This window comes from Rhinichthys klamathensis, unplaced genomic scaffold (genome assembly GCF_029890125.1).
Source record: "Rhinichthys klamathensis goyatoka isolate OS25496 unplaced genomic scaffold, OSU_Roscu_1.1 h1tg000827l_1, whole genome shotgun sequence".
Taxonomy (NCBI): Eukaryota; Metazoa; Chordata; class Actinopteri; order Cypriniformes; family Leuciscidae; genus Rhinichthys; species Rhinichthys klamathensis.
The window spans coordinates 373,258-398,684 of NW_026607209.1; the positions used below are offsets into that span (position 1 = coordinate 373,258).

General features: G+C 39.0%; 1 protein-coding gene across 1 annotated transcript in view; it reads right to left on the reverse strand.

Moving 5' to 3' along the window:
- The window catches only part of hdac4 (histone deacetylase 4), a 120,635-nt gene that overhangs the window by 73,547 nt on the left and 21,661 nt on the right, over positions 1–25,427 (reverse strand). Inside the window, exons 3-7 of the mRNA XM_056243696.1 lie at positions 21,381–21,531; positions 19,472–19,592; positions 14,603–14,721; positions 420–548; positions 115–227 (exon numbers count right to left, since the gene is read on the reverse strand). Coding sequence (XP_056099671.1) covers positions 115–227; positions 420–548; positions 14,603–14,721; positions 19,472–19,592; positions 21,381–21,531 — 633 coding nt within the window. The remainder of the gene's footprint in view (positions 1–114; positions 228–419; positions 549–14,602; positions 14,722–19,471; positions 19,593–21,380; positions 21,532–25,427) is intronic.

A 25,427-nucleotide genomic window follows, 5' to 3' on the forward strand; every position in this document is an offset into this window, starting at 1 on the left:
ACTGCAAATGTCTACATGCTATCGTGATCTTAACCAATTGTGTCTTAACCATAGCTTCATCACCCAAAAAGTCAGAGTCATGCTAAAGCTGGTGAAGTATGCCGTGCTCTGTACCTCCATTGGACTGTTGGAGATGGATCCAGCGATGCCGTTCTCATTGGTAATGTTGTTTGAACTGTTGTTGGGTGAACTTGGACCAGAACCAGGAGCACTGCTACATGCCGATTCTGAGAGAAAATGGGTGGGGAAAACGCGGTTAATTTGGTGTCAGTCAAATCTGCACGGATGTTGGAATCATTGATCTGTGGTGAGCATGCAGGAGACACAAGTTACCCACTCTTCTAGACAATCATTTTTTGACATGTCTCTACTTTCACTATGAATAAAACATGAACTATGTTCAAGATGGATGCTCTCACCTGCCATGTCCAGAGAGCGTTTCTTTGCAGTGGTGACCTGGCCATCCTTCCGCCGAAGCAACGGACTACTCCTGCGCTCCGTAACTTTCTGCTTCAGCCTGGATCGTAGCTTCAGGTTAGGCTCAGATGCTAATTGGAAACGGAAAGAGGACAGTCAATAAAATAAAGCAAGAACAGGACAGATATTTAATCCTTCAACAGTGTTTTCAAGAAGCAGGATGTGTGACATTACAACTAAATAGAGAACACAAACTTAGGCTTTGTTCCAAAACCGCCTTTTTGTCTACTGCAAACTGTTCCTCAGAATCAGTCCTGAAGCCATCTTATCACCTATCACGACTAGAAATGTTTCTCTGTGGAGAATTGGGATGTTTTGGTTTTAGATGGATTTTAATTAATTCATTTTATATATGTAATATGATTTGTAAGTATTTAAATTTTTAGTTATTTATATATATATTTTCTAAATCATTATAATTCATAAAGCATTCTATACTGAAAAGTGTTGATGAAAAATAGATTATTCTGATAAAACATTGATTATTTTACATAGTATTTGTGTATAGATACTTTATGCTTAAGCTCACTATTTGTATATACAATTTACTGTATGGCACAAAGTTTCGGATGGATGGATGGATGGATGGATGGATGGATGGATGGATGGATGGATGGATGGATGGATGGATGGATGGATGGATGGATGGATGGATGGATGGATGGATGGATGGATGGATGGATGGATGGATGGATGGATGGATGGATGGATGGATGGATGGATGGATGGAACTTAAAAATCCCGATTCTCCACTGAGAAACATTTCTGCTCACAAGCAGTGAAAAGATGGCTTCAGGACTGATTCTGCGAAATACAACTGTTAAAAAAGCAAGTAGTTTGAAATTAGCTTGACCTGAACCAAGCAACTAATTATTCCTTATAAAAGAGGTCATCTCGGGTCACTCATTATGTTTGTGAATTCAGATTCCAGTTGAAAAACAATGGTGCAAACCAGCATTTGAACAACTTCAAGCCTGGCACAGCAACTTGCCCAGAAGTTTAATCAAGTCTGTCTAAGTGTAAACACTGTAAATGAATGCCCTTGGTTCTGAGTGCTTTCAGTCAAACAGTTTGCAAACACATGCTCTCGGGGGTGCGACGTAGCGTGTCAGAACAGGCCTGCCACTGAGGCCACGCACAGGCCTGACCAGCTATTAATAAAATGAAAGTTCACCGAGAGGGTCATGCCTATTTGAAGCTGTCATCCAGGCACGGACGTTTCTCCCATTAGCCACGGCTGACATTTTCACCTGCTCACATACTCCAACAAAAGACCTCTCAATCCCTCTCTTGCCCCAATTGTGCTTTGGCGCTTGATCCTTGCTTCATCTGTGACCCTGTGTCAAAATGTGCATGGCCCAGAAATGAGAGCACGCAAAGTTCATTAGGACCAATGCACTCAATAGTAATTTGGAACATGACCTCATCTGTAGACACTAACAAAAGCCATAAATAAACCTGTCAAAGTGTTCAAATCATACACACGGATCTGCACTGGGTGTTGAGGGGCACGTTTTTACAGCCATTGAAAAGATTTTTTATAATATTGCAAAAAAAAAAAAAGAAGCTTTTTTTTCCTTACACCATTTAATAACCCAAGTATTTAAAGGACAAGTTCGGTATTTTACACTTAAAGCCCTGTTTTAGGATCGTTTCTGATGAAATAGAACGGTTAAGATTGACATTTGGACACATGCAGCTGTCCCGAGAATTTTCGGTTTCTGTGGTTGCACCCCCCCACCTCCACAATGGTTGCATAGGTGCACTGGAACAATCCTTCATAAAACGCATTAAACTTTAGTTTACAAAGATGTGAAACCGAGTGGTCTGGGGTGTTCACTGATAAGCTCACACAAAAATCGCTGCAAAAGATGCTTTCCAACAGGTTTTATCATAGTTTTTGTCCAACTCCATTGACTTGTATTGGATGTGCTGTGAGGTACGGTATTACTCCGCCGCCGGAAACGGAAATGGGGTTGTTTGTATTCTTCTGCTTCTGTGTATTCAATAAAATGCCAGTGGTTTGCTTGCAATTGGCAAAGGTGCATTATCGCCACCAACTGGGCTGGAGTGTCTATTATTCAAGCTCTCAACGGAAGAATGTACGGGTGTGAGGCGTTTGGAAAAATAGGTCCACAGTTTTACAACGAATGGTAAAACACCTGTTGGAAAGCATCTTTTGCAGGGATTTTTGTGTGGGCAAATAAGTGAACACCCCTGTCCACTCGGTGAGTTTCACGTCTTTGTAAACTAAAGTAAACTTTGTAAACCATTGTGGAGGTGGGGGGGTGCAACCACAGAAACCGAAAATTCTCGGGCCAGCAGCATGTGTCCAAATTTCAATCTTTAACGTTCTATTTCATCAGAAACAATCTTAAAACAGGGCTTTTAGTGTAAAATACCGAACTTGTCCTTTAAGCATAAACCTAACAATTTCTTTAAACATTTCTGCTTAAAACAGGAATGGGTAAGATATAAATGGGATAAAAAAAAATAAACTAAAACTTTATATATAATTCTATAATTAATATATTATATCTGGGTAAAACTTATATAAAATGCTGTACAAGATCATATTATTTAATGCAATAGCAAGAAATCATATATATATATATATATAGGAAGGCAGTGCCTAAAAAAAAAAAAAAAAAAAAAAAAATCGGATGAGAAAACAATCCATATTACAAAAATAAAACAACGCAAATATTACAAAATCTGACATTAAAAAGTGTATAAATCCCTCGTTTTTCTAAAGTAACAGTGTCCAACAGCGACACCAGCAGGTAAAGTTACAGCGGGACGCCGCGACTCTGACCTGAGCCCATTGACTTTTAACAGACCCCCTAAAGGGTGTGCTGGGTTTGGAGGGGGGTAATTGAGAATGAATGGGGGATCCTGACTCGTTTTGGTGCGCGTTCGCAAATTGGTATGAAAATAGCTAAAAAAAAAAAATGGGAAGACTATTAAAAAGTAAGTAAACAACTTACCCACATATCACTGCTTTGTCACGTACAACCAAACTCGAAATGGCCTGAAAACATGATGACTGTGTTTTTTTCAAGTGAGCAATCAGTTTAATGAAATTAAAGTTAGGCCTAGTGTTTGTGACCAGTGTTTATCGAGCTTGATGACTGATGATATGAAAATAAGTTGACCATAAAAAGAACAGCTGAACATTAGTTCACAAATAAACTATATTGTTTAAATTGTTACTTCCTTTAAAAATGCTTAAAAACACAAACTTTTTAATAAATAGAACATGAGTTGCATTGTTAATGTAAAAATACAAAATGGAAAACTCATGCAAGTAATGTTGAACTATTAATGATGCTTATAAAAGTTAACAGTGCAACGTTTCTGCATTGCATCACAGAACAGAAAAAAAACATCAGAATGAATGATCATCTTATAAATACCAAAAATAATGTGACTAACACAGAGAGCACTAACATATACCAGCAATAGAGTAAAGCAAATGATAGAGAAAATGGCGCAATAGCATGCAGTTTTGGTGTTAAATGTTGGCTAAAACATAACATTCGTTACCTCCTACAGTTTCTAATGAGTCATAACACGTAGTTACAGATGGGTCCAAATGAATGTTCAATGTAAAAACCTATGCCACTGCCACTAATAGGCAGATGTTGAGGAAGCAAAGGTTCCATCACTTCTTCTCTAAAGAGCACTCTGTTCTGAAAAGCCAATCTTGTGGTTATACTTATCAAACTAGGTAGATATGAGGATGGCACTTCTGGTAAGTGGTAGGAAACATTCCCAGACATCTATGTCAAAGAAAGCTAGGCATGCTGCCATTAATGCCCTGCATTAGCAAGGGTGGAGAAACAGGAGCAGTTATAAAGACAGGAGAAAATTTAACATGAGCCCTGTTCGGCTTACCATGCGTCAATCTTATGCCATCTGGCATATAAAAAAAAGTAGAAACAAAACTTTCACAATTACAAAACTTTTCACCGCAAGTGAGCAACACCTCAAAGCTAGATTCAATTTTGTTTTGTCGCGCATTTAAATTGAGATTCAAAACCCAACAGCCATTGATCTACGGACCGAGTAAATGATGAAACAAACACCGCACCCAACTACATCTCAAGCTGTACAGCTTCAGGTTGACCACTTGATGAACTGTAATAGTTTTAGCATGAAATATAGGCCATAGCAGGCAGCTGTAAAGGGAATGGATGAGCTCTCTTCACTGACAGCAAAGAGGACTCCAGGCCCTTGACTCTCACCTGCCTTTTCTAAAAACTGTTGAGATGGCAGAACCGCATGTGAGTGTGTCTGTTCCAGAACTCTGACACGTCCGCTGCAGTGGCCCGTGATATTTGCTGATGTTACACACTCACACACTTCAAACTCAACTCTTGAAGGGTGACGGTGACCCTACCGGGCAGTTTGATAATGCTAAGGTTGAAAACTATTTTCACAAAGTGAAAGATCAACATCAAGGTTGTAACAAGGTTGTAAAGTCACCATGAAATCAAAATTGACAAGTGTTTTTTTTTTTTTTTTTTTATTACAGTACTTATAATAAATGAATTATCCGTAAACATCATCCTTCATGATTTTTAATCAAATTAACTTGCAGCGATATCTCTTCTCTTCTCTGATGACATGTTTACTGGCGCAAGGGGCGGGACAACATGTCACTCACGTGAGATCGACCAATAGCAAACCACAACCATCCAATCAATTCCCAATGGGCAAAATCAAGCCCTGCCCGACAGTTTTTTCTTGTTCGAGAAGCTGCTTTACTAATATATACATCACAATAGGGAAGATAAAAATATTGCAACTTTAACCAAAATACAGAAAAAGCACTAGGGATGTAGATATTAAAATAAATAAGCCGGCGGAAGTGGCTCAGTGGTTCATGTAGGTTGTCTACAAACCGGAAGGTTGGTGGTTCAATCCCCGGATCCACCTGACCAAGTGTCGAGGTGTCCATGAGCAAGACACCTAACCCCAGCTGCTCCCGACGAGCTGGATGGCGCCTTGCATGGCTGACACCGCCGTCGGTGTATGAATGAGTGAGTGAATGGGTGAATGTGAGGCAAATTGTAAAGCGCTTTGGTGGCCATTGGGTCTGTGAAAGCGCTACATAAATAAATTTACCACTTACCATAAGCCAGTATTTCTTTTCATTTTATGGCCGAAAAAAACAAGTAACCAAAATAAAAACTTCTACAATATTTTGTAAATTTAAAATTTAGACCTAAGAATCAATTGCTTCTTCACATGTTACACGCTAATTTAAGCATTAAACAATTATAAATCTCTGAAATTTGCTAAAGATTACCAATAAATTATGTAAGATGGCAACAAATGTAACCTAGAGTAAATGCAAACATCGGCAAAATGACCTTGCATAAATAAATATCCAATATTGGCCAATTTCAAATGATAACAATGCATTAAAAAAACGAACATCATTCTATTAATAAATATAGTATATATATTTTTTGCTTCCTCTTGGCATATCAGCTTCTGCAGAGCGCCGAGAAGGACCTCAGATCACAAGCTGATGCATTAAATCTCAGAACATGAAATACGAGAGACGATTTTGAAGGTGCATTTTCATGACCATGATGATTGCTGAAGAGATCTTGACGGAGTTATCAGTCTGATAAGAGCATGCAGGCAGTGTCTTAGCTAGGACAAGTTGTCAACAGAGCCGACAGGAAATGACATGCAGAAGTCATCACCCTACAGCTATTAAAAAAGCACTTAGATCCAGATAAGGGAAATGAGCTCTTAGGAGGCAAACAGAAGTCGTGTGGAGTGGACATCATGTTCAGGGCAGGGCATGGATACTCATTAGCTGCAGACAAGGCCATTTCAAGTCGAAGCATTTTAAGTAGTCTAAGAACTCTTAAACAAGATTATTATTTTCTTGGAGGAGAACCCCATATAGAGAGGATTCAGACTAACTTCAACGCCTACAATTGGCCATTGCGTTCACGCGTTCAACAAACATGTCTGTGATTGGCTACAGTACTCAATGCTGCAAAAATACTTTGTAAATAGAAACTTTTGATGCTCTACTCAGAGCGCTCACACAAATACGCACGGAAGCGTTTGAAAGCAGCCGCCTATCAGCGGGATATCATACTGCAGAAAACCTGGTATCGTTACTAGTGATGCACCGATGTGAAAATTGTGGCCGATACCGATATTAATATTGCTGTTATGGCCGATGTCGATATCGATGTATATTGCGATATAAAAACAATTTCACCAGATGACTTGAATAGCTCTATTTGGAAAGAATTAATCATTCTAGAATGACTGGGGTGGTTTTGTCATGGAGTAAATCCGCATAGAAACTAATATTAATAGAATGTTAACTAATGTAGTTAACTAGACTTTAATACATCGAACCTTATTGTAAAGTGTTTCCGATTTATGTCTCTTGAGTTCAGTGTTGGACAGATCAGTTGTTTTAACCATTCATTAAAGTGAATCGGTTCAAAGGAGTCATTAGTTCGCGAATCGGACGTGTCATTAACGGACCACGGCACACGTTTTGTGATTATCCAGGCAGTTTAGGACATCGCACAAGATTTGTCTCAACACAGAAAACATTTCATCACTAGATAGATTTTTTTTTGTTTATTGAAACTTTTCAGAGTTGTGAATTGTGCTAAAATAACGTTTATTTTATTTTAGCACAATTCACAACCAGTGGTAGTTCAGAAAGAGAAAACTTTGGTCTTCCAACCTTTTACCATCGTGTATTCTCAAAGATATTCAGTCAACTCAATTCATTAATATGCGCGAGGGAGGGAGAGAGAGCAAGACAGTTTGAAGACGGTGAGAGTGTGCGCGCGACCAGGGCTTTCTCTCTCTCTGCTCGTTCTCTCAGTTAAACAAGCGCAGCAGTCGGTCATCTACATCACTCACCGGTCAAATAAGGCTTTGGCGGGACAAAAATACGCCTAAGGCTGACAGAAAACAGCGCGCAAGTTCCAGTCTTCTTGCGCTTGATGTTTAAACTGACAGGATTTGCGCTCATAATGTATGCGCTTGTGCAAAAACAAACATCCCCGCCCCCACACTCACATCTACACACACTCCAAATACACAGGAATGATTATCGGCCTGTTCACATCGGCCCTATTTTGACATCGGAACGATACCGATGTGTAAAAAATGGACCATATCGGCGGCCGAAATATCGTGCACCACTAATCGTTACGCTTTTAAAATGTAAGTATCGATTTTGGTACTGAGCGCTATTTGGCCGTCTTCCTCAAGCGCTTACACGATACGCACTTATCAGCTTTTGGTAGACCTGATAATGAACTATTATCCAAGAAACACGGTAAACCACAGACCTGTGCACTCTTTCGTCCAGAGGGCTTATAGACTTTCTCATTTTCCGTCATTTTGACGGACAGGGTCGTAAAAATTCCTTCATAATCTATTATTACCCGTCATTTTAATTTACATATTTTCATAAGACAAGACTTTTAATAGCTTTATTTATTTATTTAGGAATAGATGAACAGAGACTCTGTGTCACTTTTCATGTTCAACACCACACGAAGATGATGATGGTTTGTTTTTCCGCAGTGACAGCGGAGGTACACTGCAGGTCTTGATGCCCAATTCTGATTTGTTGCCTATATCCGATTTTTTTTACCGTCCGTTTACACGTTCTTTAAATTGTGACCCATATCCGAGTCATGTGTTTACACTTGACTGAAACATCGCGCATGTTTAAAGGGGTCTTCTTGCTCAGATGGACGAACGCGCAGCGAGATCTCAGGACAGGTGGGAACATACAACACGATCTCATAAAAGTGAGTATCTATAGCACAAATTTTATTTCTCATGCCATTTATTCGCCAAAAATAGTTGTTGCTTGCATATGATACTCACTGTAAACGTGCGCATTAAACGCCATAAAGTGCGTATCATGCACGCAAAAACTATTTTTGGCGTAAATGGCACTTTTTGCACAAAAATCGTGCAATAAACGCACTTTGATGAGATCGTGGCGAGCTTTAACGAGGAGCAGTGGGTCCGAAATTTTAGGATGAGCAAGCCAACCTTTGATATGTTGTGTCAACGTGTGTCCACATTCCTCTCCTACGACGACACAATGTTTCGTCGGGCCATCCGTGTCGGGGTTTCTCTCGTCATTAAACCGTGGAGACGCAGCCTAATGCCTCTGAAAATCCGATCTGCCTGTTTACATGACAGTCGCATTGGCACATATCCGATTTACATCCGATTTATTTCCACATATGAACGAGGCCTGAAACCGATCTCGAAATATCCGAATGCATGCGTTTTTTTCCTGTTTACACTGTCATAGAACACATCCGATCTGTGTCGCATACGAGTAAAAAATCGGAATTGGGTCACATTTCACTGACAGTGTAAACGAGGCCTAAGAGGCCGTTTACACGACACCGTCTTCAACTAAAAAGGGAAAACTTTTTATGCGTTTTGGCCGTTCATTTACACAACAAGAGTGTTTTGGGAGCCTGAAAACGCTAACATTTACAAATGGGTTTCAAAGTGCACGTTTTTGAAAATTAAATACTGTTATTGTCTTTTGTAAACTACAAAAAACAGAATTTGTGAAAACGGTGATGTCATGCGCATGCGTATTACGAGTTCAGTCTACAAGCGCGTAGTTTTTCTTCACAAAGTGACATCGCCAACTACTGGCCTGCCATGTTTTTAATTGTTTTCGCAAATCCGTGTGAACGGGGATTGTTTTGACAACATTATCGTCTGTACACGAAAAACGGAAAGGATAAACTTTCAGTTTTTAGTACATCGTTGTCATGTAAACTTAATCTAAAACAACTATGACCAATACAATATATAAAAAAAATTAAATTCCGATTGTAATACGAACAAACCGTAAAAAATGAACTGAACTAAACTCAAATCGAAGCTCTGTATCTTCCTGAACTCAAATATTCCTCCAGGTCCACATTGACCTAACCTGGATGCTCGACTGTGTGTAATCTAACACATCAAGGGAGACTAATGCAGAGGCAACTCATTAGATTTTGCATCTTTGCCTCTGACTGATGAATTCTCGTGGCAGTTTACATTTTTTTCCAGAGGCAGAACTCAGTTTCCATACTGGAGCGCACTCGCCACCAACTGGACAGGGGTGGGAATTACAGTTACATGTTAGAATACATCACCCTCAGTGTAATCTGTCAAAATGACGGACGGCTTTCAGATTTTTCCATCACTGCTAAAAAAAAAAAGAAGAAAATATTAGTCAATGACGTAAAATATTCGGTTGACTCGACATCTGCTTCTGTCCTTTACTGCTGTTCCCCAGCCTGAATCCCAGCTGTTATTAGCAGGTATTAGGTCACAAATTGCAACCTCCAGGCTGATTAGTTTAATTGTGTTTAAAGCTCAAGCTCAATTCCTTCCAGATTTCTCCATCCTCGGCTTTCTAATTCTGTACACTCCCTAGTGAAAATTGACGCGTCAACATAAATGTGAAGAGCACTTTAATGTAACCTGGAGGCGATTCATATGGAGTACAAATGAGAAGTACAATACGTCTCAAACTCATTTTCTGTAAAAGTGTCCAATTTCTGATCAAATTAGAGCAAGTACAACTTGCGTTTCACAAAGTGAGGCATAACAGACAGTCATTTACTCGCTGCCCTAAAGCGGTTGAGAGCAAATCATATTTTGAGCCAGGAACAAACACTTTGTACATGACAAAAAGAATGAGTCACACAGCAAAAGAGTCACAGTCGCTGCAAGCCTGCTCTGCGCAAAAAGTCAGCTCTGTGACCTTCCTGCCTGCTCCAACACGTTCAGAAGAGAGAACGCATGAATGAAACAAAAGAGCTCTCGCTGAGTCACATACTTACAGGATACATTCACACCTAGCGAGGAGAGAAAGGAAGAACGTGTCAACACCACTGGTGAAGAATGTTACTTTAAAAAGTAACATGCTACAATATTGCATTACTTTTTATTGCAACGTCATGTTATTTTTCCTCCACTTTTTCCTCTTTTTTTTATCGCCATCTCACATTCACAAGAAACAACGTAAAGCATCACAAATCCGAATGTTACATTTTTTGTTTTAAGTTTTTAAAGATTTTAATTATGTGGTATAATCATCAGAAACGAGACATGGCAATTGTAACAAGCAACTGTCACAAAAATGGCAATTGCTTATGACCAAATTAATGACGAAGACACAGCGTTATTTTTGGCTGCTTCAAACTAAAAAAATGGGAAATTAATATTATTTATTTGAAAGTGTCAATTTTGTGTAGTTAACAACTATTATGTTATATGTAAAAGTAATGTTACTTCTTTGAAAAAGTACCTGATATTGTGTCAATTTAATAAGTGAATTAGTGGAAAAATCTGATTATATAAATTAGTGAAACAAATCTGAATACATAATTGCTTGTTTGAAAAAGTAACTGATACTGTGAAAATTGTGTGAAAAATCTGATTACATAATGTTACTTCTTCTAAAGAAAATAAACTGATATTGTGTAAATTTAAAGAGCAATGAATCACGGATTGTGAAAAAAATCATATTACATAAAATGTTACTTTGGAAAAAAAGTAATTTGTGTAAATTTAATAAGCAACAAATGATTAAGTGAAAACATTATTTTTAAAAAGTAATTGATATTGTTAAAATTTAAAGAACAATGTATTGGTGCGTGAAAAATCTGATTAAATGAAATGTTATTTGAAACATCTGATTATGTGTAAGAAAAAGTGACTGATATTGTGTAAATTTAATAAGCAACGTATTACTTTTTGGGGAAAAATATCTAAATACATGATACATTACTTATTTGAAAATTGTACATTTAATGAGCAACGTATTTCTTGTGGGGTGAAAATCTGATTGTCAAAAAATCTGATTACATATGTATTTAAAAACTGATATTAGATTAGATGTTAGATTGGGGGGAAAAATATGATTATGTAAACATGCATTTCTTGTTTGAACAAAATAACTATAAAAGCAACACTCATTAGATAAAAAAGCTCTTTGATCACACAACGTCTAACGTATTACCCCCAAAACACTGGTCACCACTTTTAGAAAATCATGATATACATACAGACGAGGAACCATCTTTGCACCATTCATGGCACTGGACATCTTGCAGACTTCACTGTCCTAAAACAACATCACACTTCCTGCAGCTGCCAACAGCCAAGGTTCCAGATGTCGGACGGTTAGGTGAGACGTGAGAAAACAGACTCTGGCCTGTCCTGAGAGGGGCGGTATGGAGGGAAAGAGAGCGTCAAACAGTTCTGGTTAAGGCCCGGGCCACCCTCCTTCTCCGTATCCCCACTGCAGGAATGCACTCTGCCAGCCAGAGCAAACTGAGGTTTATCTACAGCGGGAGGACTGGAATCGACTCGCAAACGAGCCTTACCGCAAACTCAATCATCAGAACTAAACAAAGAACATTTCACAGCTTGACGTTCAGTCCATCAGATCCTCTTTCCCGAAGTTCCACCGCCTGCATCATCCTGCTGCTTTCCCAGGTTAACAGCTCGCATGGGAAATATAACCATGAAAGAACGTCAAAGAGGTTGTGCCACTCACGGATTATGAAAACAATGAACTGTGGGAACACTGGATCACGTCAAACCAAACAGTGGGTTGCAACAGTGAAATCAGGGGCCAATATTGACACTCGCCGAGAGCCAAATGTGACTCGTCAACATCTAAATTATGAGAATGATTATAAGAAGCTCAGATTATTTGCAAGTGACATGCAAAAAAAGTCAGCTGAATGAATAAATGTAAATGCAATTAAAAATGAAACACTGAAATAGTTTATTAAAGAAAACATGCATCTTCTAACAGCTATTCCTTGCGTCGTTTGTTTGTCTAGGATGGCTTTATTCCCTCCTGAACCCCATGTGGCAACACATATGGTGAAATATTCATCACATCAAGCAAAAATAAAATAAAAATAAAAAGCATTTGTCTATGAAGGGTGACAAAGGATGAATATTTCACATATGGTGAAATATTCATCACATCAAGCAAAAATAAAATAAAAATAAAAAGCATTTGTCTATGAAGTGTGTCATGGCACCAAGGCAATAATACAAAAAAAAATTGTAATATATATATATATATTGCTAAGGCATCATTTATCAGTTTTGTTTAGTTGAAGCAATACAATAATAAACTTCTAAAAAGCTTATATATACATATATTTTTTTTAAACTTAAATTAAAATGAATGCAAAAAAAAAAAAAAAAAAAAAAAAAAAAAAAAATGCCTGTAAGGAATATTTGGAACCGGTCTCAGTGCTCATGTTTGGCATGTGGGGCAAAAAGTTAGTTTCGGACTCTGAGTGCAGTGAACGTCAATTGTCATCTTAATGCGGACCCAGAGGTCATAAAGGTTTCTGTCTAGTTGGACACTTTGCTTTAAGTAGCAGGAGATGCATTCACCTTCCATCCGCAGTTACGACTGTAACGCACCCGTAACACCTCCCGCCCCCCTCCTCCCCTCCTCCCGTCTCCCTGGCCTGCACTGTAATTACGCAGGTCTCACCGGGGCTCTGTGTGTGCTAAAGGCCCAGGGCAGGTTGTACTGCGGGTCCCTGACAGGCCCATTTCCAGTGTGATTAATGAGCACAGAGGCCTTACGCTACCTAAACCAGCCCAAAGTGAGTCTGCATAGGAATTGCCCTTGAGTGCTCTCCTGCAGCAGAGAGGGAGGGGGTACAAGTTCTTTAACACACACCGCCTGGAGCCCTGATAGTGAAGACAGCGCTGCTGAAGCAGGGGGGCACAGGACCAATGCCAGCCCACAGACACTGGAGCCCTTCTTAATACACAGCAGATGCCACAGAGAATGTCTATACCTAAACCTCCGCCTTTTCTCAGAAGCAGAAAACTTTCCAGAATGTTCTGCAAGGTGTGAAGGACAAGAGTCTTCAGTGTTATCAAGGAAATCTGGACAATGTTACCTGGACAGAGCTGTTGGACAGAGGAGGATCTCACAAAAATGGTAAAGAACACGTCCTGGTCATGTTTCAAAAGTAAAATAAAATAAAATAGTACCATTCATTTATACTTAAAAAAAAAAAAATGTATTTAATGTATTTTTTCAAGACAATTCAGCACATTTCTCTTCCGAATTCTCATTAATGTGACACTAACTTTTAAAAAAATTGTAATTAAATACTTAATTTGGTAAATGTTGAAGTTCATTACTAAAGTACAATTAAAAGGTATTCATTCCTGCAGTATTTGTTGTACTAAATTCTATTTTAATTCTATTCTAATTTAATTGTCATAGAAATAAAATGCGTCAATAAATTGTGAATACTGTTACATGCAAAAGATCTTAATGGTCTTAAAATAGGTATCATTTATGCAAAACACATTTTTAACTTATTTATTTTTACTATATTGCTTTGAATTTTGGATCAAAACAGATGTTTCACCCTTTTTAAGTTTTTAACTACAACTGTTAACATTTTTTTAATTGAAATAAAGCTGAAATAAAATAAAATAAATATTAGACTAAATATTATTTCAGTTGGTTGCCAAGCAACATTTCTAATTTTAAGTTGAAGTACTATAATTATAAACTGGAAAGAATAATAATAATAATAAAAATAAACTAAATCTAAACAAATAAACCTATAGTAATAGTAATATTTAAAAAGAACAAAAACTAATACAAAATTTAAAAAAAAAACACATTAAAAAAAGTAAATTAAAACAGAAAATATCAAAACAAAAGCTAATTCAAAATATGAATACGACTATAATAGTATATAAATAATTCTAAAATAACACTGTTCAGAAAGGTTTGACTATATTAATTGTTTGCTAATTAATTTTAGGTTTTGCAGCCATTGAAGTTGAACGTCACAATCCTGTACAGTTGTGTGTGGGTGTGAGAAAAAAAGCTTCTGCATCTGCGGGAGAAAAAAAAAAAGGGTTTCCACAAGCGTCAATGGAAGCAAAGGTCACAGAGGTTGTTCCACGTGTTTTGGAACCAGTTCTAAACAAGTAAACCCGAACTGGCCTAAGCAACCCCAGTGAAAGTCTGACAGGCCAGGACACATTAGGAAGAAGGAGGTTAGTTTTACAGTACCTGTCTTGCGGAGCGGGAAGTCATCTTTGGGGTCGTACATTCCCAGCAACGGGTGGTTGTAAGTGGAAATCCCTGTCTGAGGTGGTGAGCTCTGGTCCAGGGAGCTGTGCTGGGTTTTCCTGTGGAACAAATCACAAACACTCATGAGAGCAAGCATAGGTGCTCAAATATGTGCATTTCAAGACATTTCCACACACAGCTGCTCTCCATTCCCAGCACTAGGACGGTTTCTGCCAAGTAACGGGAATGCAAACTCAGATCACCCATGATGCCTCAGTGCAGCCTAAGAGAGGGGGGCGGGGCGTTATTCTGTTAATAAATGAACATGCTTAAGTACGACACACATTCAGACTTCAAAACATCAGTGGCAGGCAGCCTATCAAAGCTCTGCAAAAAATAAAGAGATTAGCTCCTCCTCAACAGGAAAAACAACTGCACTGGGGCATCTACAGTCAGCTGGCATCACCAAAAAACCCAATCATTTAATCTGCCTATCGTCAGCTCATCTCAAACAGACCCGGAGCGCCAATCATCTGGTTTAATAGTCCACAGAGGCTACAGAAATACCTCACTTCTGATCAATCCTAGTGCAAATGTTGTAATCAGTATGGTGGATGTCTGAAATGAAGAAGCTATTGGCTCAAACATACGGCAACATTAAAAACTTTGGGGGTCAGTAGGATTTTTATTTACTTATTTATGAAAGAAAGAAAGAAATCAATACGTTTATTCAGCAAGGATGCATGCAATTGATAAGACGGTTTCTACAAAAAAATGAAAACAGCAAAAACTGTTTTCAACATTGATAATAATAATAATAATAAATGTTTCTTGAGCAGCAAATCAGCATATTAAATGGATTTCTGAAGGATCATGTGACACTGAAGACTGGAGTAATGATGCTGAAAATTCAGCTTTGCATCACAGGAATGAATTACATATTAAAATATATTAAAATAGAAAACAGTTATTTTAAATTGTAGTAATATTTCAATTTTTTACTGTTTTTACAGTAACAAATAAACAGCCTTGGTGAGTTTGATAAAAAAAAATGTACAGACTCCAAACTTTTGAACACACGTACAGAAGTTTACATTTAGTCATTTAGCAGACGCTTTTATCCAAAGCGACTTACAACTGAGGACTAAACCAAGCGAGTCATCGTGAATAGACAAAAACAACGCAAGAAGTGCTCAAAATACAAAGTTCATAAGCCAGATAAGCAAGGATTTAAAGGAAAGTAAAGAATTTTTTTTTTCGTTAAGTGCTCACGGAAGTATGTGAATGCAAAAGCCTGGAACCTTTCTTTCAAAAGGAACATTCTCTTCCCATTTTCCCAGCCTCACAGAAGAGGAGCGTGAAAGGTGGGCTTGATGGAGTGAGTTTTTCACTCCCAAATTCACATACACACACTGATACACTGCCTCCTCTTCACCGTTATCTTCCACACACGAGAAGTGCCCCAATCAAAACTTGTTCAAATTTTTCAAGAATGCAGAGATGACAGCCAGCTACATCTTTTGTGTGTTGAAGAGGGAAAACAAAACTATCAATCAATCAAAACAGAAACTTATATAACATGCTTTTATTTTGGAATACTGTAGTGCTGCAAGCAAAAACTACAGGGATATTCAGTCTGAAGTTTGGCGTCAACTTCATGTAGAATGTGGATCTTTAGCTGTTTTGGTCTGCCATTAAGATCCATTGCAGATGATCTGATCACAAGTGGTCAACGTAAAATCCAGGTGTAAACACCGCCTCTCAAACAGCTTGTGAGTCGCAAGTACCAAAATAAATGGCTTACTGCGATTAAACGGTCAATACTCACAAGATTATGTCAAAATGCCCGTCTTGGCAAGTATTCAGCTAAACACAGTCAGTTTTGGAACCTAATTAGTTAAGAAAGATAAATGTTGTGTAACAGTATATTGGATCCGTGAATAAACTCTTAAAGGGGTCATATAATGCCATTTTTGTACAAGCTAATATGATTCTTTAGGGTCTAAATTAAAATTTTTTAATATACTTTAATTAAAAATTCTCATTAGTATTGTAAGAAAACACTTATTTTACCTGGTCAAAAACAGCTCTGTTTTCAGCACGCGGTTTCAGTGCATATGCCTTTAAATGATAATGAGCTTTGCTCACCCCGCCTCTCTGTTCTGCGCACTCTCCTCAAACACTGTGTTCCTCCACGCTGTGCCGTGTCGAGGGTGTTGAAGTACAACTCACGTAAAGTTGATAATTCCGCGAATGACTGCAATTGCAGATTTCGAACAGAGATGGCGACAAAGAGGAAAAACTGCGGACTGCAGCTTTAAATGTTTATTTGTTTTTGTTTTTTTTTTAAATAAAAATTTACATTGAAGATCTTATGAATTATAGTCCTTTGATAGAAAATCAGTATCAGCAGTTCACAACTTCACACTTACAAAAAAAATCGTAATCGGCCAAGAAAATTGCAATCGGCGCATCTTTAGTTAAAAACACTTGTGTTGTGACCACATCGTATTCACAGTGTAAACCCAATCTCTCCTGATGCATCTCAAACAACAATGAAACACTGCCTATAGGGGTGCTCCGATCAGGATTTTTGGGGCCGATCACCGATCGCCGATTACTGGAAGCTGTATCACCCGATACCGATACCGATCACCGATTACAGGGTCTATTTGAAAACTTCTTTTTATCATGTCGCATTACTTATTAAACTATATTTAACAACAATGTACATTAAGTATTACATTTAAGAGAAGACAATGCATAATGAATTGACACCTGTGTATTTTTTTGCAAGCAACATGTATTAACATAGCAGCTTGGTTATTGGGAGCAGCTTAGGGCTTGACATACAACTTTCCTGTAGAATATAAAATAAAATTAATAAAAGACAGAACATCTGAGTCTTTACATTTAGCTTTAGACTACTTAAACTAAAAACAGCAACAAAAAAGGCTATAGCCAAAATAATGTTTTGAGTCAGTCAGCCATCAGTTTTTCCTAATACACTTAAAGGACCACAGGCAGTACAAAAAACAAAACAAAAAAAAACGAACAACTTCCATATCTGTATCTATAACTTTGCTTTTTTCTGGGATGCTTAGTCAGATTTTGTGGGCATTTAGAGAGGAAGAGAGAGGTAGAGAAACCTTTTGTGTGTGTGTATGTGTGTGTGTGTGTGTGTGTGTGTGTGTGTGTGTGACAGACTACTTCAATGCCAGTTCACTTCACTGTTCACACACACACAGTTCCATTGCAGGCTATGGGAGTCCCCTGTTGAATAGGTAGAAATCGGTCAGAGTTTCAGGTCCCCTCTTGGCATTTTTTTTAAAATAAAAAATGCATATTTGAAGTAATATTATGAAAAAAGACCTTAAAAGAAAATTTTGTATGTCATTTTTGTTTCTTCAAAATGACCAGAAACAGTAGTCCCCTCTTGGCCAGTGTAGAGCGATAGTCCCCTGTTAGTAATATAGACGTGTATGTGTGTGTTTGTGTGTTTGAAGAACCCTTGCAAAATTATTTTAAACAGATTAAGAAAGCCACCACTACTGGTCACATCTATGGTTAGATTGATTTTTTTTAGATCCAGTGAGTCTGTCCCACCATGTACCTAATATAAATAAATAAAACATCTTCAGTTAACTAGCAGATCATTCATTTAGTTCGCTATTAAATAAGAAATCTAGCGCTAAAATGTGTTTTTGAACTCAAGCTGCGCGCTCGTTGCCGCGGCGATCAGTTGCATGGATACAGTGCTCTGTGCCTCGCGCAGTCTTCACTCGGACGCGCGCTTCAGTCTATCGCCGTTGCGGACTCTATTCATTCCGGTGTAATCACAAAATAAAACACAAACGTATCCTTGCTTGATATAACTGTAACCGCTGATGAACATATTCAGTTTTGATGGGGGGGTTGGATACGTTTTTGTCATTGGTTGTTGCGTTAAATCTTACCCAGATACAATAGTGCTATTTTCTGATTGGCTATTGTGTACCTCGACGAACAACACCAGAGGAAACGCGCTTGATTCAAGCCGGTTCCACAGTGAGAGCGGCGCGGCCAGAGTTTTGGCCGCTGCGGCATATTAAATATATTACAAATAGTTTTTCAGCGTGAGAAATACAATGTGTGGCGGGAGAGCGTGACAAAAGACCGAAATGAGTGACTGTCACGCTCAATGCTTGCAGCTTGACACTTGAGAGCCCTGTTGTAGAATTGCCAGACCGGTGAAGCCATTTTTACCAGGGCGTAAAAAAATTGTCTCGCGAGTTTTGCGTCATCTGATCAGCTTTTCTGGATCGGCCTTTATAGAGACCGCCGATCACACATCCCAAAGCAATTATCGGCCGATTATGATCGGCGACCGATCAATCGGAGCACCCTTACTGCCTACCCACTCACTTTGCTCATCATTTGGAGAAACAAAAAACATATTGGAGCTTGACTCAAATAGCAATTAACTATCATTCTCAAAATGAAATGTTTGTAAAATTCATATATTAAAAAAAAAATTCTTTTTTTTTGACATTACTGCATATGCCCTTTTATTGTATGCTACTTCACTTTTTATACATTTTTAATACATTTTTGAAAGGTGAAGCACTTGTGTAATTATTTTGTGTTATTTTTATTAATAATATTTTACTTTATTGCACTTTGCAAACATGCACTCATACTGATGTAGTTTGTGATATATGTAGTAGCAAAAACAAAAAAGACGCTCTCCCTGACACATCTGAGTTAGCACTTAAGTGTAAACTGCATTTAAATCGGTCTCAGCTGACCACTCTGTTAAAGTAAGATATAAAAGGGACCTGTAAAATGTCCTTTTTGAAATATCAGCCCTGAGCAGGTTGTGATACTCACCCGTACCAGTAGCGCGGGTCACTGGACAGGCAGTGGTTGAGGCTCCTCTGGGCCAGCGCTTTCTTCTTGTTGAGGACAAACTCCTGCAACCTCATCTTCACCTCAGTGCTCGCCACAGCGCCTGTCAATCAGACCTCACAGTTCAGGAAGAGCACAAGCAGCGGGACATCAATGGCATTCTCAAAGCCTCTAGCTGTGTTAACCAGCTACATTTCTCCAAAAGCCTCGGGAAGGGGTTTTATGCATTTGTGACTGACTGTCAATTTCTTCACCATTTCTACACCCTGTAATTTGCAGTGCTGTAATTTCGTCTTCTAAATGGTCTTAACAAAAACTCTTAATAGTCTCTTCGGCATGAGACCGAGAAGATGGAACAGTGCCCAATTGATCAAGACTACAAAGGCTGACACTTGTTTTCTGGTGTCGATAAACAGCTATTCCACTGCAGCCCGACTCGATTCAGATATCTCTTTACATCTGAGAGAAACGGCCCCTTTATCCAGACTCTCTATTCCAATTCCACAGAGACCGCAACGGTTAAACAAAGATGTCTTTTTTTCTCACTATTGTTCTCACTCTGAAAGAAACACATCAGATGGATGCATTCTCGCAGCTTTTCCTTCAATTACCACCTTTCCCATTGTCTGTAAACATGTCCCCAGAGGCCGTCGCCGGTGTACGTACACATCTGCGTCGCCAGACAACACGCGCTACTCGCGGGCTACAGGTGACCGCCGTGTCAACAACAACAGAGATGGATAAAAATAGACTGGCTGTACTGCCAGGAACATTCTAGATAAGAATATACTAGAAAATAAACAGAACTAGTGAAAGAATTACTGTTACTTTCTTATACCTGTAACTACACCTAATGTGCATGAGAGGTGTGCTGGTCCCACTTTATATTAAGTGGCTTTAACTACTATGTACTAACATTGAAATTAGTCATTTGATACAATGGACTTATTGTGTACAATACATACATGTACTTATATTTAAAAAAAATACCTGCATGTAATTACAGCTGTAATTAATTTATGTAATTACATTTATTACCTTATACCATACCACCACACCAGTCCCGAACCTTACCCCTGTCACACCTAAATAGCAGCAAAAGTGTTTTACAATACAACATGAACACAATAAGTACATTGCACTTATCTTTTGATGTAAGTACATAGTACTTAAAGCCACTTAATATAAAGTGGGACTGGATTTGTTTTATAATTACATTATGAAATATCTAGTTCAGTCATGAAACTCTAGAGGGCGCAGACTGATAAGTCCTTCACATGCAATCTACAACCTATCACATAATTACTGCACGGCACAAGCTGATTGGCCTCTGTTGATCTTGTAGCCAATGAGATTGCTTGCTCGGCATTTTAATAGTCTGGTTCATTGTTTGCTGTAAGTTGCTCTGAAACCCTCCACCTCCCCCAGCTCCACCTGCCTAGATCAGCCTATCTTACATGCTCACTTACATGTATCTATTAGCAGTAGCAAGTCCATATTTGCTCTGCAGAAGAACAAAACCGTTATTCAAACTGGGAATAAATTATATACAGAAAGCAAAACATTTTATTTTATATCTGCTCTTTTGCTACATTATTGAAAATCATTTTAGAAAGAAAACAGGAAATTATGGTCAGAAGGAAAGGATGTGAGCTAGACTCAAACTCATATCATCTGCATGAGTGGTGCGACACCTGATCTAACCGCTAGTCCATGGCTTTGACAACATTATGAGCTTTTTGACTACTTCAGTCTGAAACTTTTTCAATTTTGGTTATGAAAGGAGAGTATAACGCTGAGTCAAACATCCGCGCCGCAGTGCTAATTAGCCTAATAAATGGAAGATCTTTATGCGTTTCAGTCAGGTAATGAGATGTTCGAGGACACTCACTCTCTTGGCCGCGTTCTTTGTTTTTGAGTAACTGGAGCTTCTGTTCCCGCTGCTGTTTCTCCATCTCCTGTTCCTGACGATGACGCTCCAACTTCCGCTGGTGTTCCAGGAGCTCCTGCTGATGTTTCAGGGCCAGAAGGTCCTGCTGATGCTGAAGGGGAAACAAAAGGGGGGGCATACATTATTCAAGCAAATTTACTGGACCTTGATTTCAATTGTCTCAAAGTTAACATCAACAATTCTAAACTGACTCTATTTGGTTTCCTAAAACATGATCCTGTTCTTATTTAAAATAACATGCCAAAATATGTACATAAAATGTAAATATATAAAAAAGTGTTTTGTCTTCATAATATTTTTAAATAAATGAAAAAATAATATACTACCATCCATAAGTTTAGAGTCAGTATTATTATTTTTGTAAAGAACTTTTATTCAGCAGGGATGCATTAAAATGATCAAAAGTGAATGTTAAGAATGATTAATCGAACCTACCATTACAATTTGTTTGACTATATTATATTGTTATGTTGTAATACATTCTGCATTGTGTCTTCAAATTAATCTGGAAACAACAAAGATGGTATATTTTTAATATTTGAATGAGATATACTGTATCTGAGAGCTATCAGTTCATTTTTTTTCCCCCAAGTTTATTTTGGACATTAATTTTCACACTAAGTTAAAAAAAAATTACCAATTAAAGGTGCTCTATGTAACTTTTCCCCTAAAATGAATCCTTTTTTTATTGCCTGTGTGTGAAGGGGTTGTAATCACACATTAAAATGATCCACTTGTCGAGTTTTGCTATTACCTCTGAAGGCCAGTATTCCTATTTCTATGTGAAGTCTCCGGGTCGGATTTACCGCGAAATCCAACGGATGTGACGTGCATGCGCGCTCCCGAGCCTCTCTCCTTATATACAGTCTATTGTAGACGGTCAGGGAGTTACGTCCGGTTAAAGGCGCACGTTTTTCGGCTTATATCTCAGTCAATCTTTGATCAATATTCCCAAGACTCGAATCGTTCGTAGTGCTGGACGGGGCCTTTCGAACGAGCCCACCCCCGAGGTCCAACTCGCCCGGCTCCCCGAGTTATAGCCGTTCGAAATCGGGGGTCCCAGCGAACGGCGATCCGGTAGGGGGCATCCCCGAGGCCCGCCACTCTAGCGTTCGGGCAAGGGTTCCCCTGGGACCTCCTCCCCCGAATTTGAGCTCTCTGGGTCTTTGCGTTCCAGAGATACGAGCGATTTTCTTCTGAGATCGTGACGTCACCGGCGTCCGCAATTTTGCAGCGCGCCCGATGGTTTTCTGCTAATATCTCCGCGAAAACACCACCAAAAACTATGGAACTTATATGGTTCTTTTCAGCTCGACTAGATGGTCCCAACGAGCTCGGTGCTCGCCGAATCCATCTAGTATTCGCCGAGATATTTGCGTAATAGACGGTATTGTCTATGAGTTCGAGCACGAGCGCTCTTGTAAAATTTGGTTGCAATCTGAAACATCACCACTAGAGGCCGCTAAAAGTTACGTAGAGCACCTTTAACTGTGCGTTCACACCGGACGCGAATAGCGCGTCAAATTCGCGTCTACCGCGTCTAGTTTGACGCTTGACCACTTTGTGTTAATACGCGTGTCAATGGCGAAATTGACGCGCGTAAAAACAAAAGTTTGAAGCGAAATTTACGCGCGTCAGAGGCGAAATCCGGAGGCGAAAGTTTCGAAACCCGTTGGCGGCCATCTTTTTAGATGTTTATCGAGCATTAGCATTAGCATTATTCGAGAGAGTCACCGCTCGTATATGCTCTGGAGAGCAGAAGCAGCTCCGTAGGGGACATCGTCGCTGTACTCGGGTCCACCAGAACCTCCGGAGGGTTTCAGGAGTTTCACAATTTGCTCCAGGAGCTAGGTTTGGTGGACCTAATGGTGAGGACGCTGATGAGGACAGCGTAGGCCGTATAAGCCCTCGGCCTCGAGTGGTCTAGCTATGCCTGTCGAGCCCGCGCTCTACAGCCCGGCGCGAGGTTCACCCTCGCCCGCATCCACCTAATCTGTCATTTATTTTTGTTTTGATAATAAATGAAGCCAGCCTCCAAAAGTGATTAATCTGTCCTGTGATTTTTCTCTCTCTCTCACACATCACTGTCCAGACACGAACTTATATGTTGGTTGTCTTTACATTATAATAATATTTCATATAATCTAGATATGGAATAAATAGCATTCAATGCAAAATGAATATGTCTCATATATTGAAATCAAGTTTTATGTGATAAAATATTTGCTTTGTTGTGCATTAGAACCACAGTCATATATTACAAAATAATTTATTGAAGCATCCAGATACTTCACCACGTGACAGCAGCAAGCAGCTAGGCTCCTGATTGGTTAACGCGGCGCGAATTGACGCAGAAGTTCAGATTTTTCAACTCGGGCGGCAGACGCGAATTCGCGTCAAACGCGTGAATGCACAAATAGCACTAACTAAATCATTCGCGCGTAACGCGCTTAACGCGCCAGACGCTCAATTCGCGCCATTCGCGCGAACTTGACGCGCGAATGAGGCGTATTCGCGTCTACCGCGCCGCGCTCTACGCCTCATTCGCGCCGCAGGAATTTTTTACGCGCGTAACGCGTCTTTGCATTGACTTAACATTGAAATCACTCGCGCCTGACGCGCTATTCGCGTCCGGTGTGAACGCACCATAAAACTTTTGGTATCAATATTCTTATGTGAGGATTATCCTCTCGATACAACGTCAGTATTGCAAGTATTTACACTTATTTTCCCAGAAACTAACAAGTTATTTGTGACAGCCATAATTCAAATACAAAGCAGTTACTTCAAATCGTACTATTTAAAAATATTTCTGTTTTTACCGTATTTTCGATCAAATAAATGCAGACTTGGTGAGCATGAGACTTCTTCCAAAAACATTTTTAAAGGGATACTCCACTTTTTTGGAAAATAGGCTCATTTTACAACTCCCCCAGAGTTAAACTGTTGAGTTTTACCGTTTTTGAATCCATTCAGCCGATCTCCGGTTCTGGCGGTACCACTTTTAGCATAGCTTAGGCGTAATGATATGACGCAGCGCCTGAAAATAGTTCCGTTGTGTTGACGGAAGGTGGCCTATTTTCAGGCGCTGCGTCATATCATTACGCCTGCTGCACTCATGGTACGGCAGTGAAGTTTCTTGATTATTACGCAGGAATGAGAGTATAGTTCCTAGCCATATCAGCCTAGAAAATCGCAACTTTACATTTTCCGTCGGTCTTAGTGCACGATGTAACTACAGAAGAGTCAAGTTTTAAATAGGAAAAATATATCGAAACTCTTTGGTCATTTTTTTTTTAGAAATGCTAATGGTCTTGTCCACTCCAATGATGTATGCTAAGTTATGCTAAAAGTGGTACCGCCAGAACCGGAGATCGGCTGAATGGATTCAAAAACGGTAAAACTCAACAGTTTAACTCTGGGGGAGTTGTAAAATGAGCCTATTTCCAAAAAAAGTGGAGTATCCCTTTAAAAATCTTACCGACCCCAAACTTTTGAACAGTAATGTCTGTGTATTTTTAACACATTTTTTTCTTTTTCTTTTTTCTTAACTAACATGTTTCACATGGAAACAAATCAGATTACGGTATTAAAATGAGATGCAAACAGCATTTCACATTGACTCAAGCTGTACCACTAATGACGGGATGCAATTGCTGAAAATGTGACAAACAAGAACAAAAGTTCCTGAATGTGTTTATTGATGTCTTGTTGTGAAGCATAAAAGCATCATTCCACTTTTTTTTTTCTTTTTTTCTTCAGATGAAACTAACGTATGCAATTACCTCGACAAGTCCTCACCTAAAAAGACAGTTTAAAGACGGTGGTAATCTCTCTCACACTGTGCACTGTAAATGCAGCAATTTCGTCAAACACTTCCCTTTAACTGCATTTCCACTTTGACAGTTATTCAGCTCAGCAGCAGTCACATCCATTACTGGCTCATGATGGGTAATATCAGAGCTGTATAGGGCAGCTTTCTCTGAT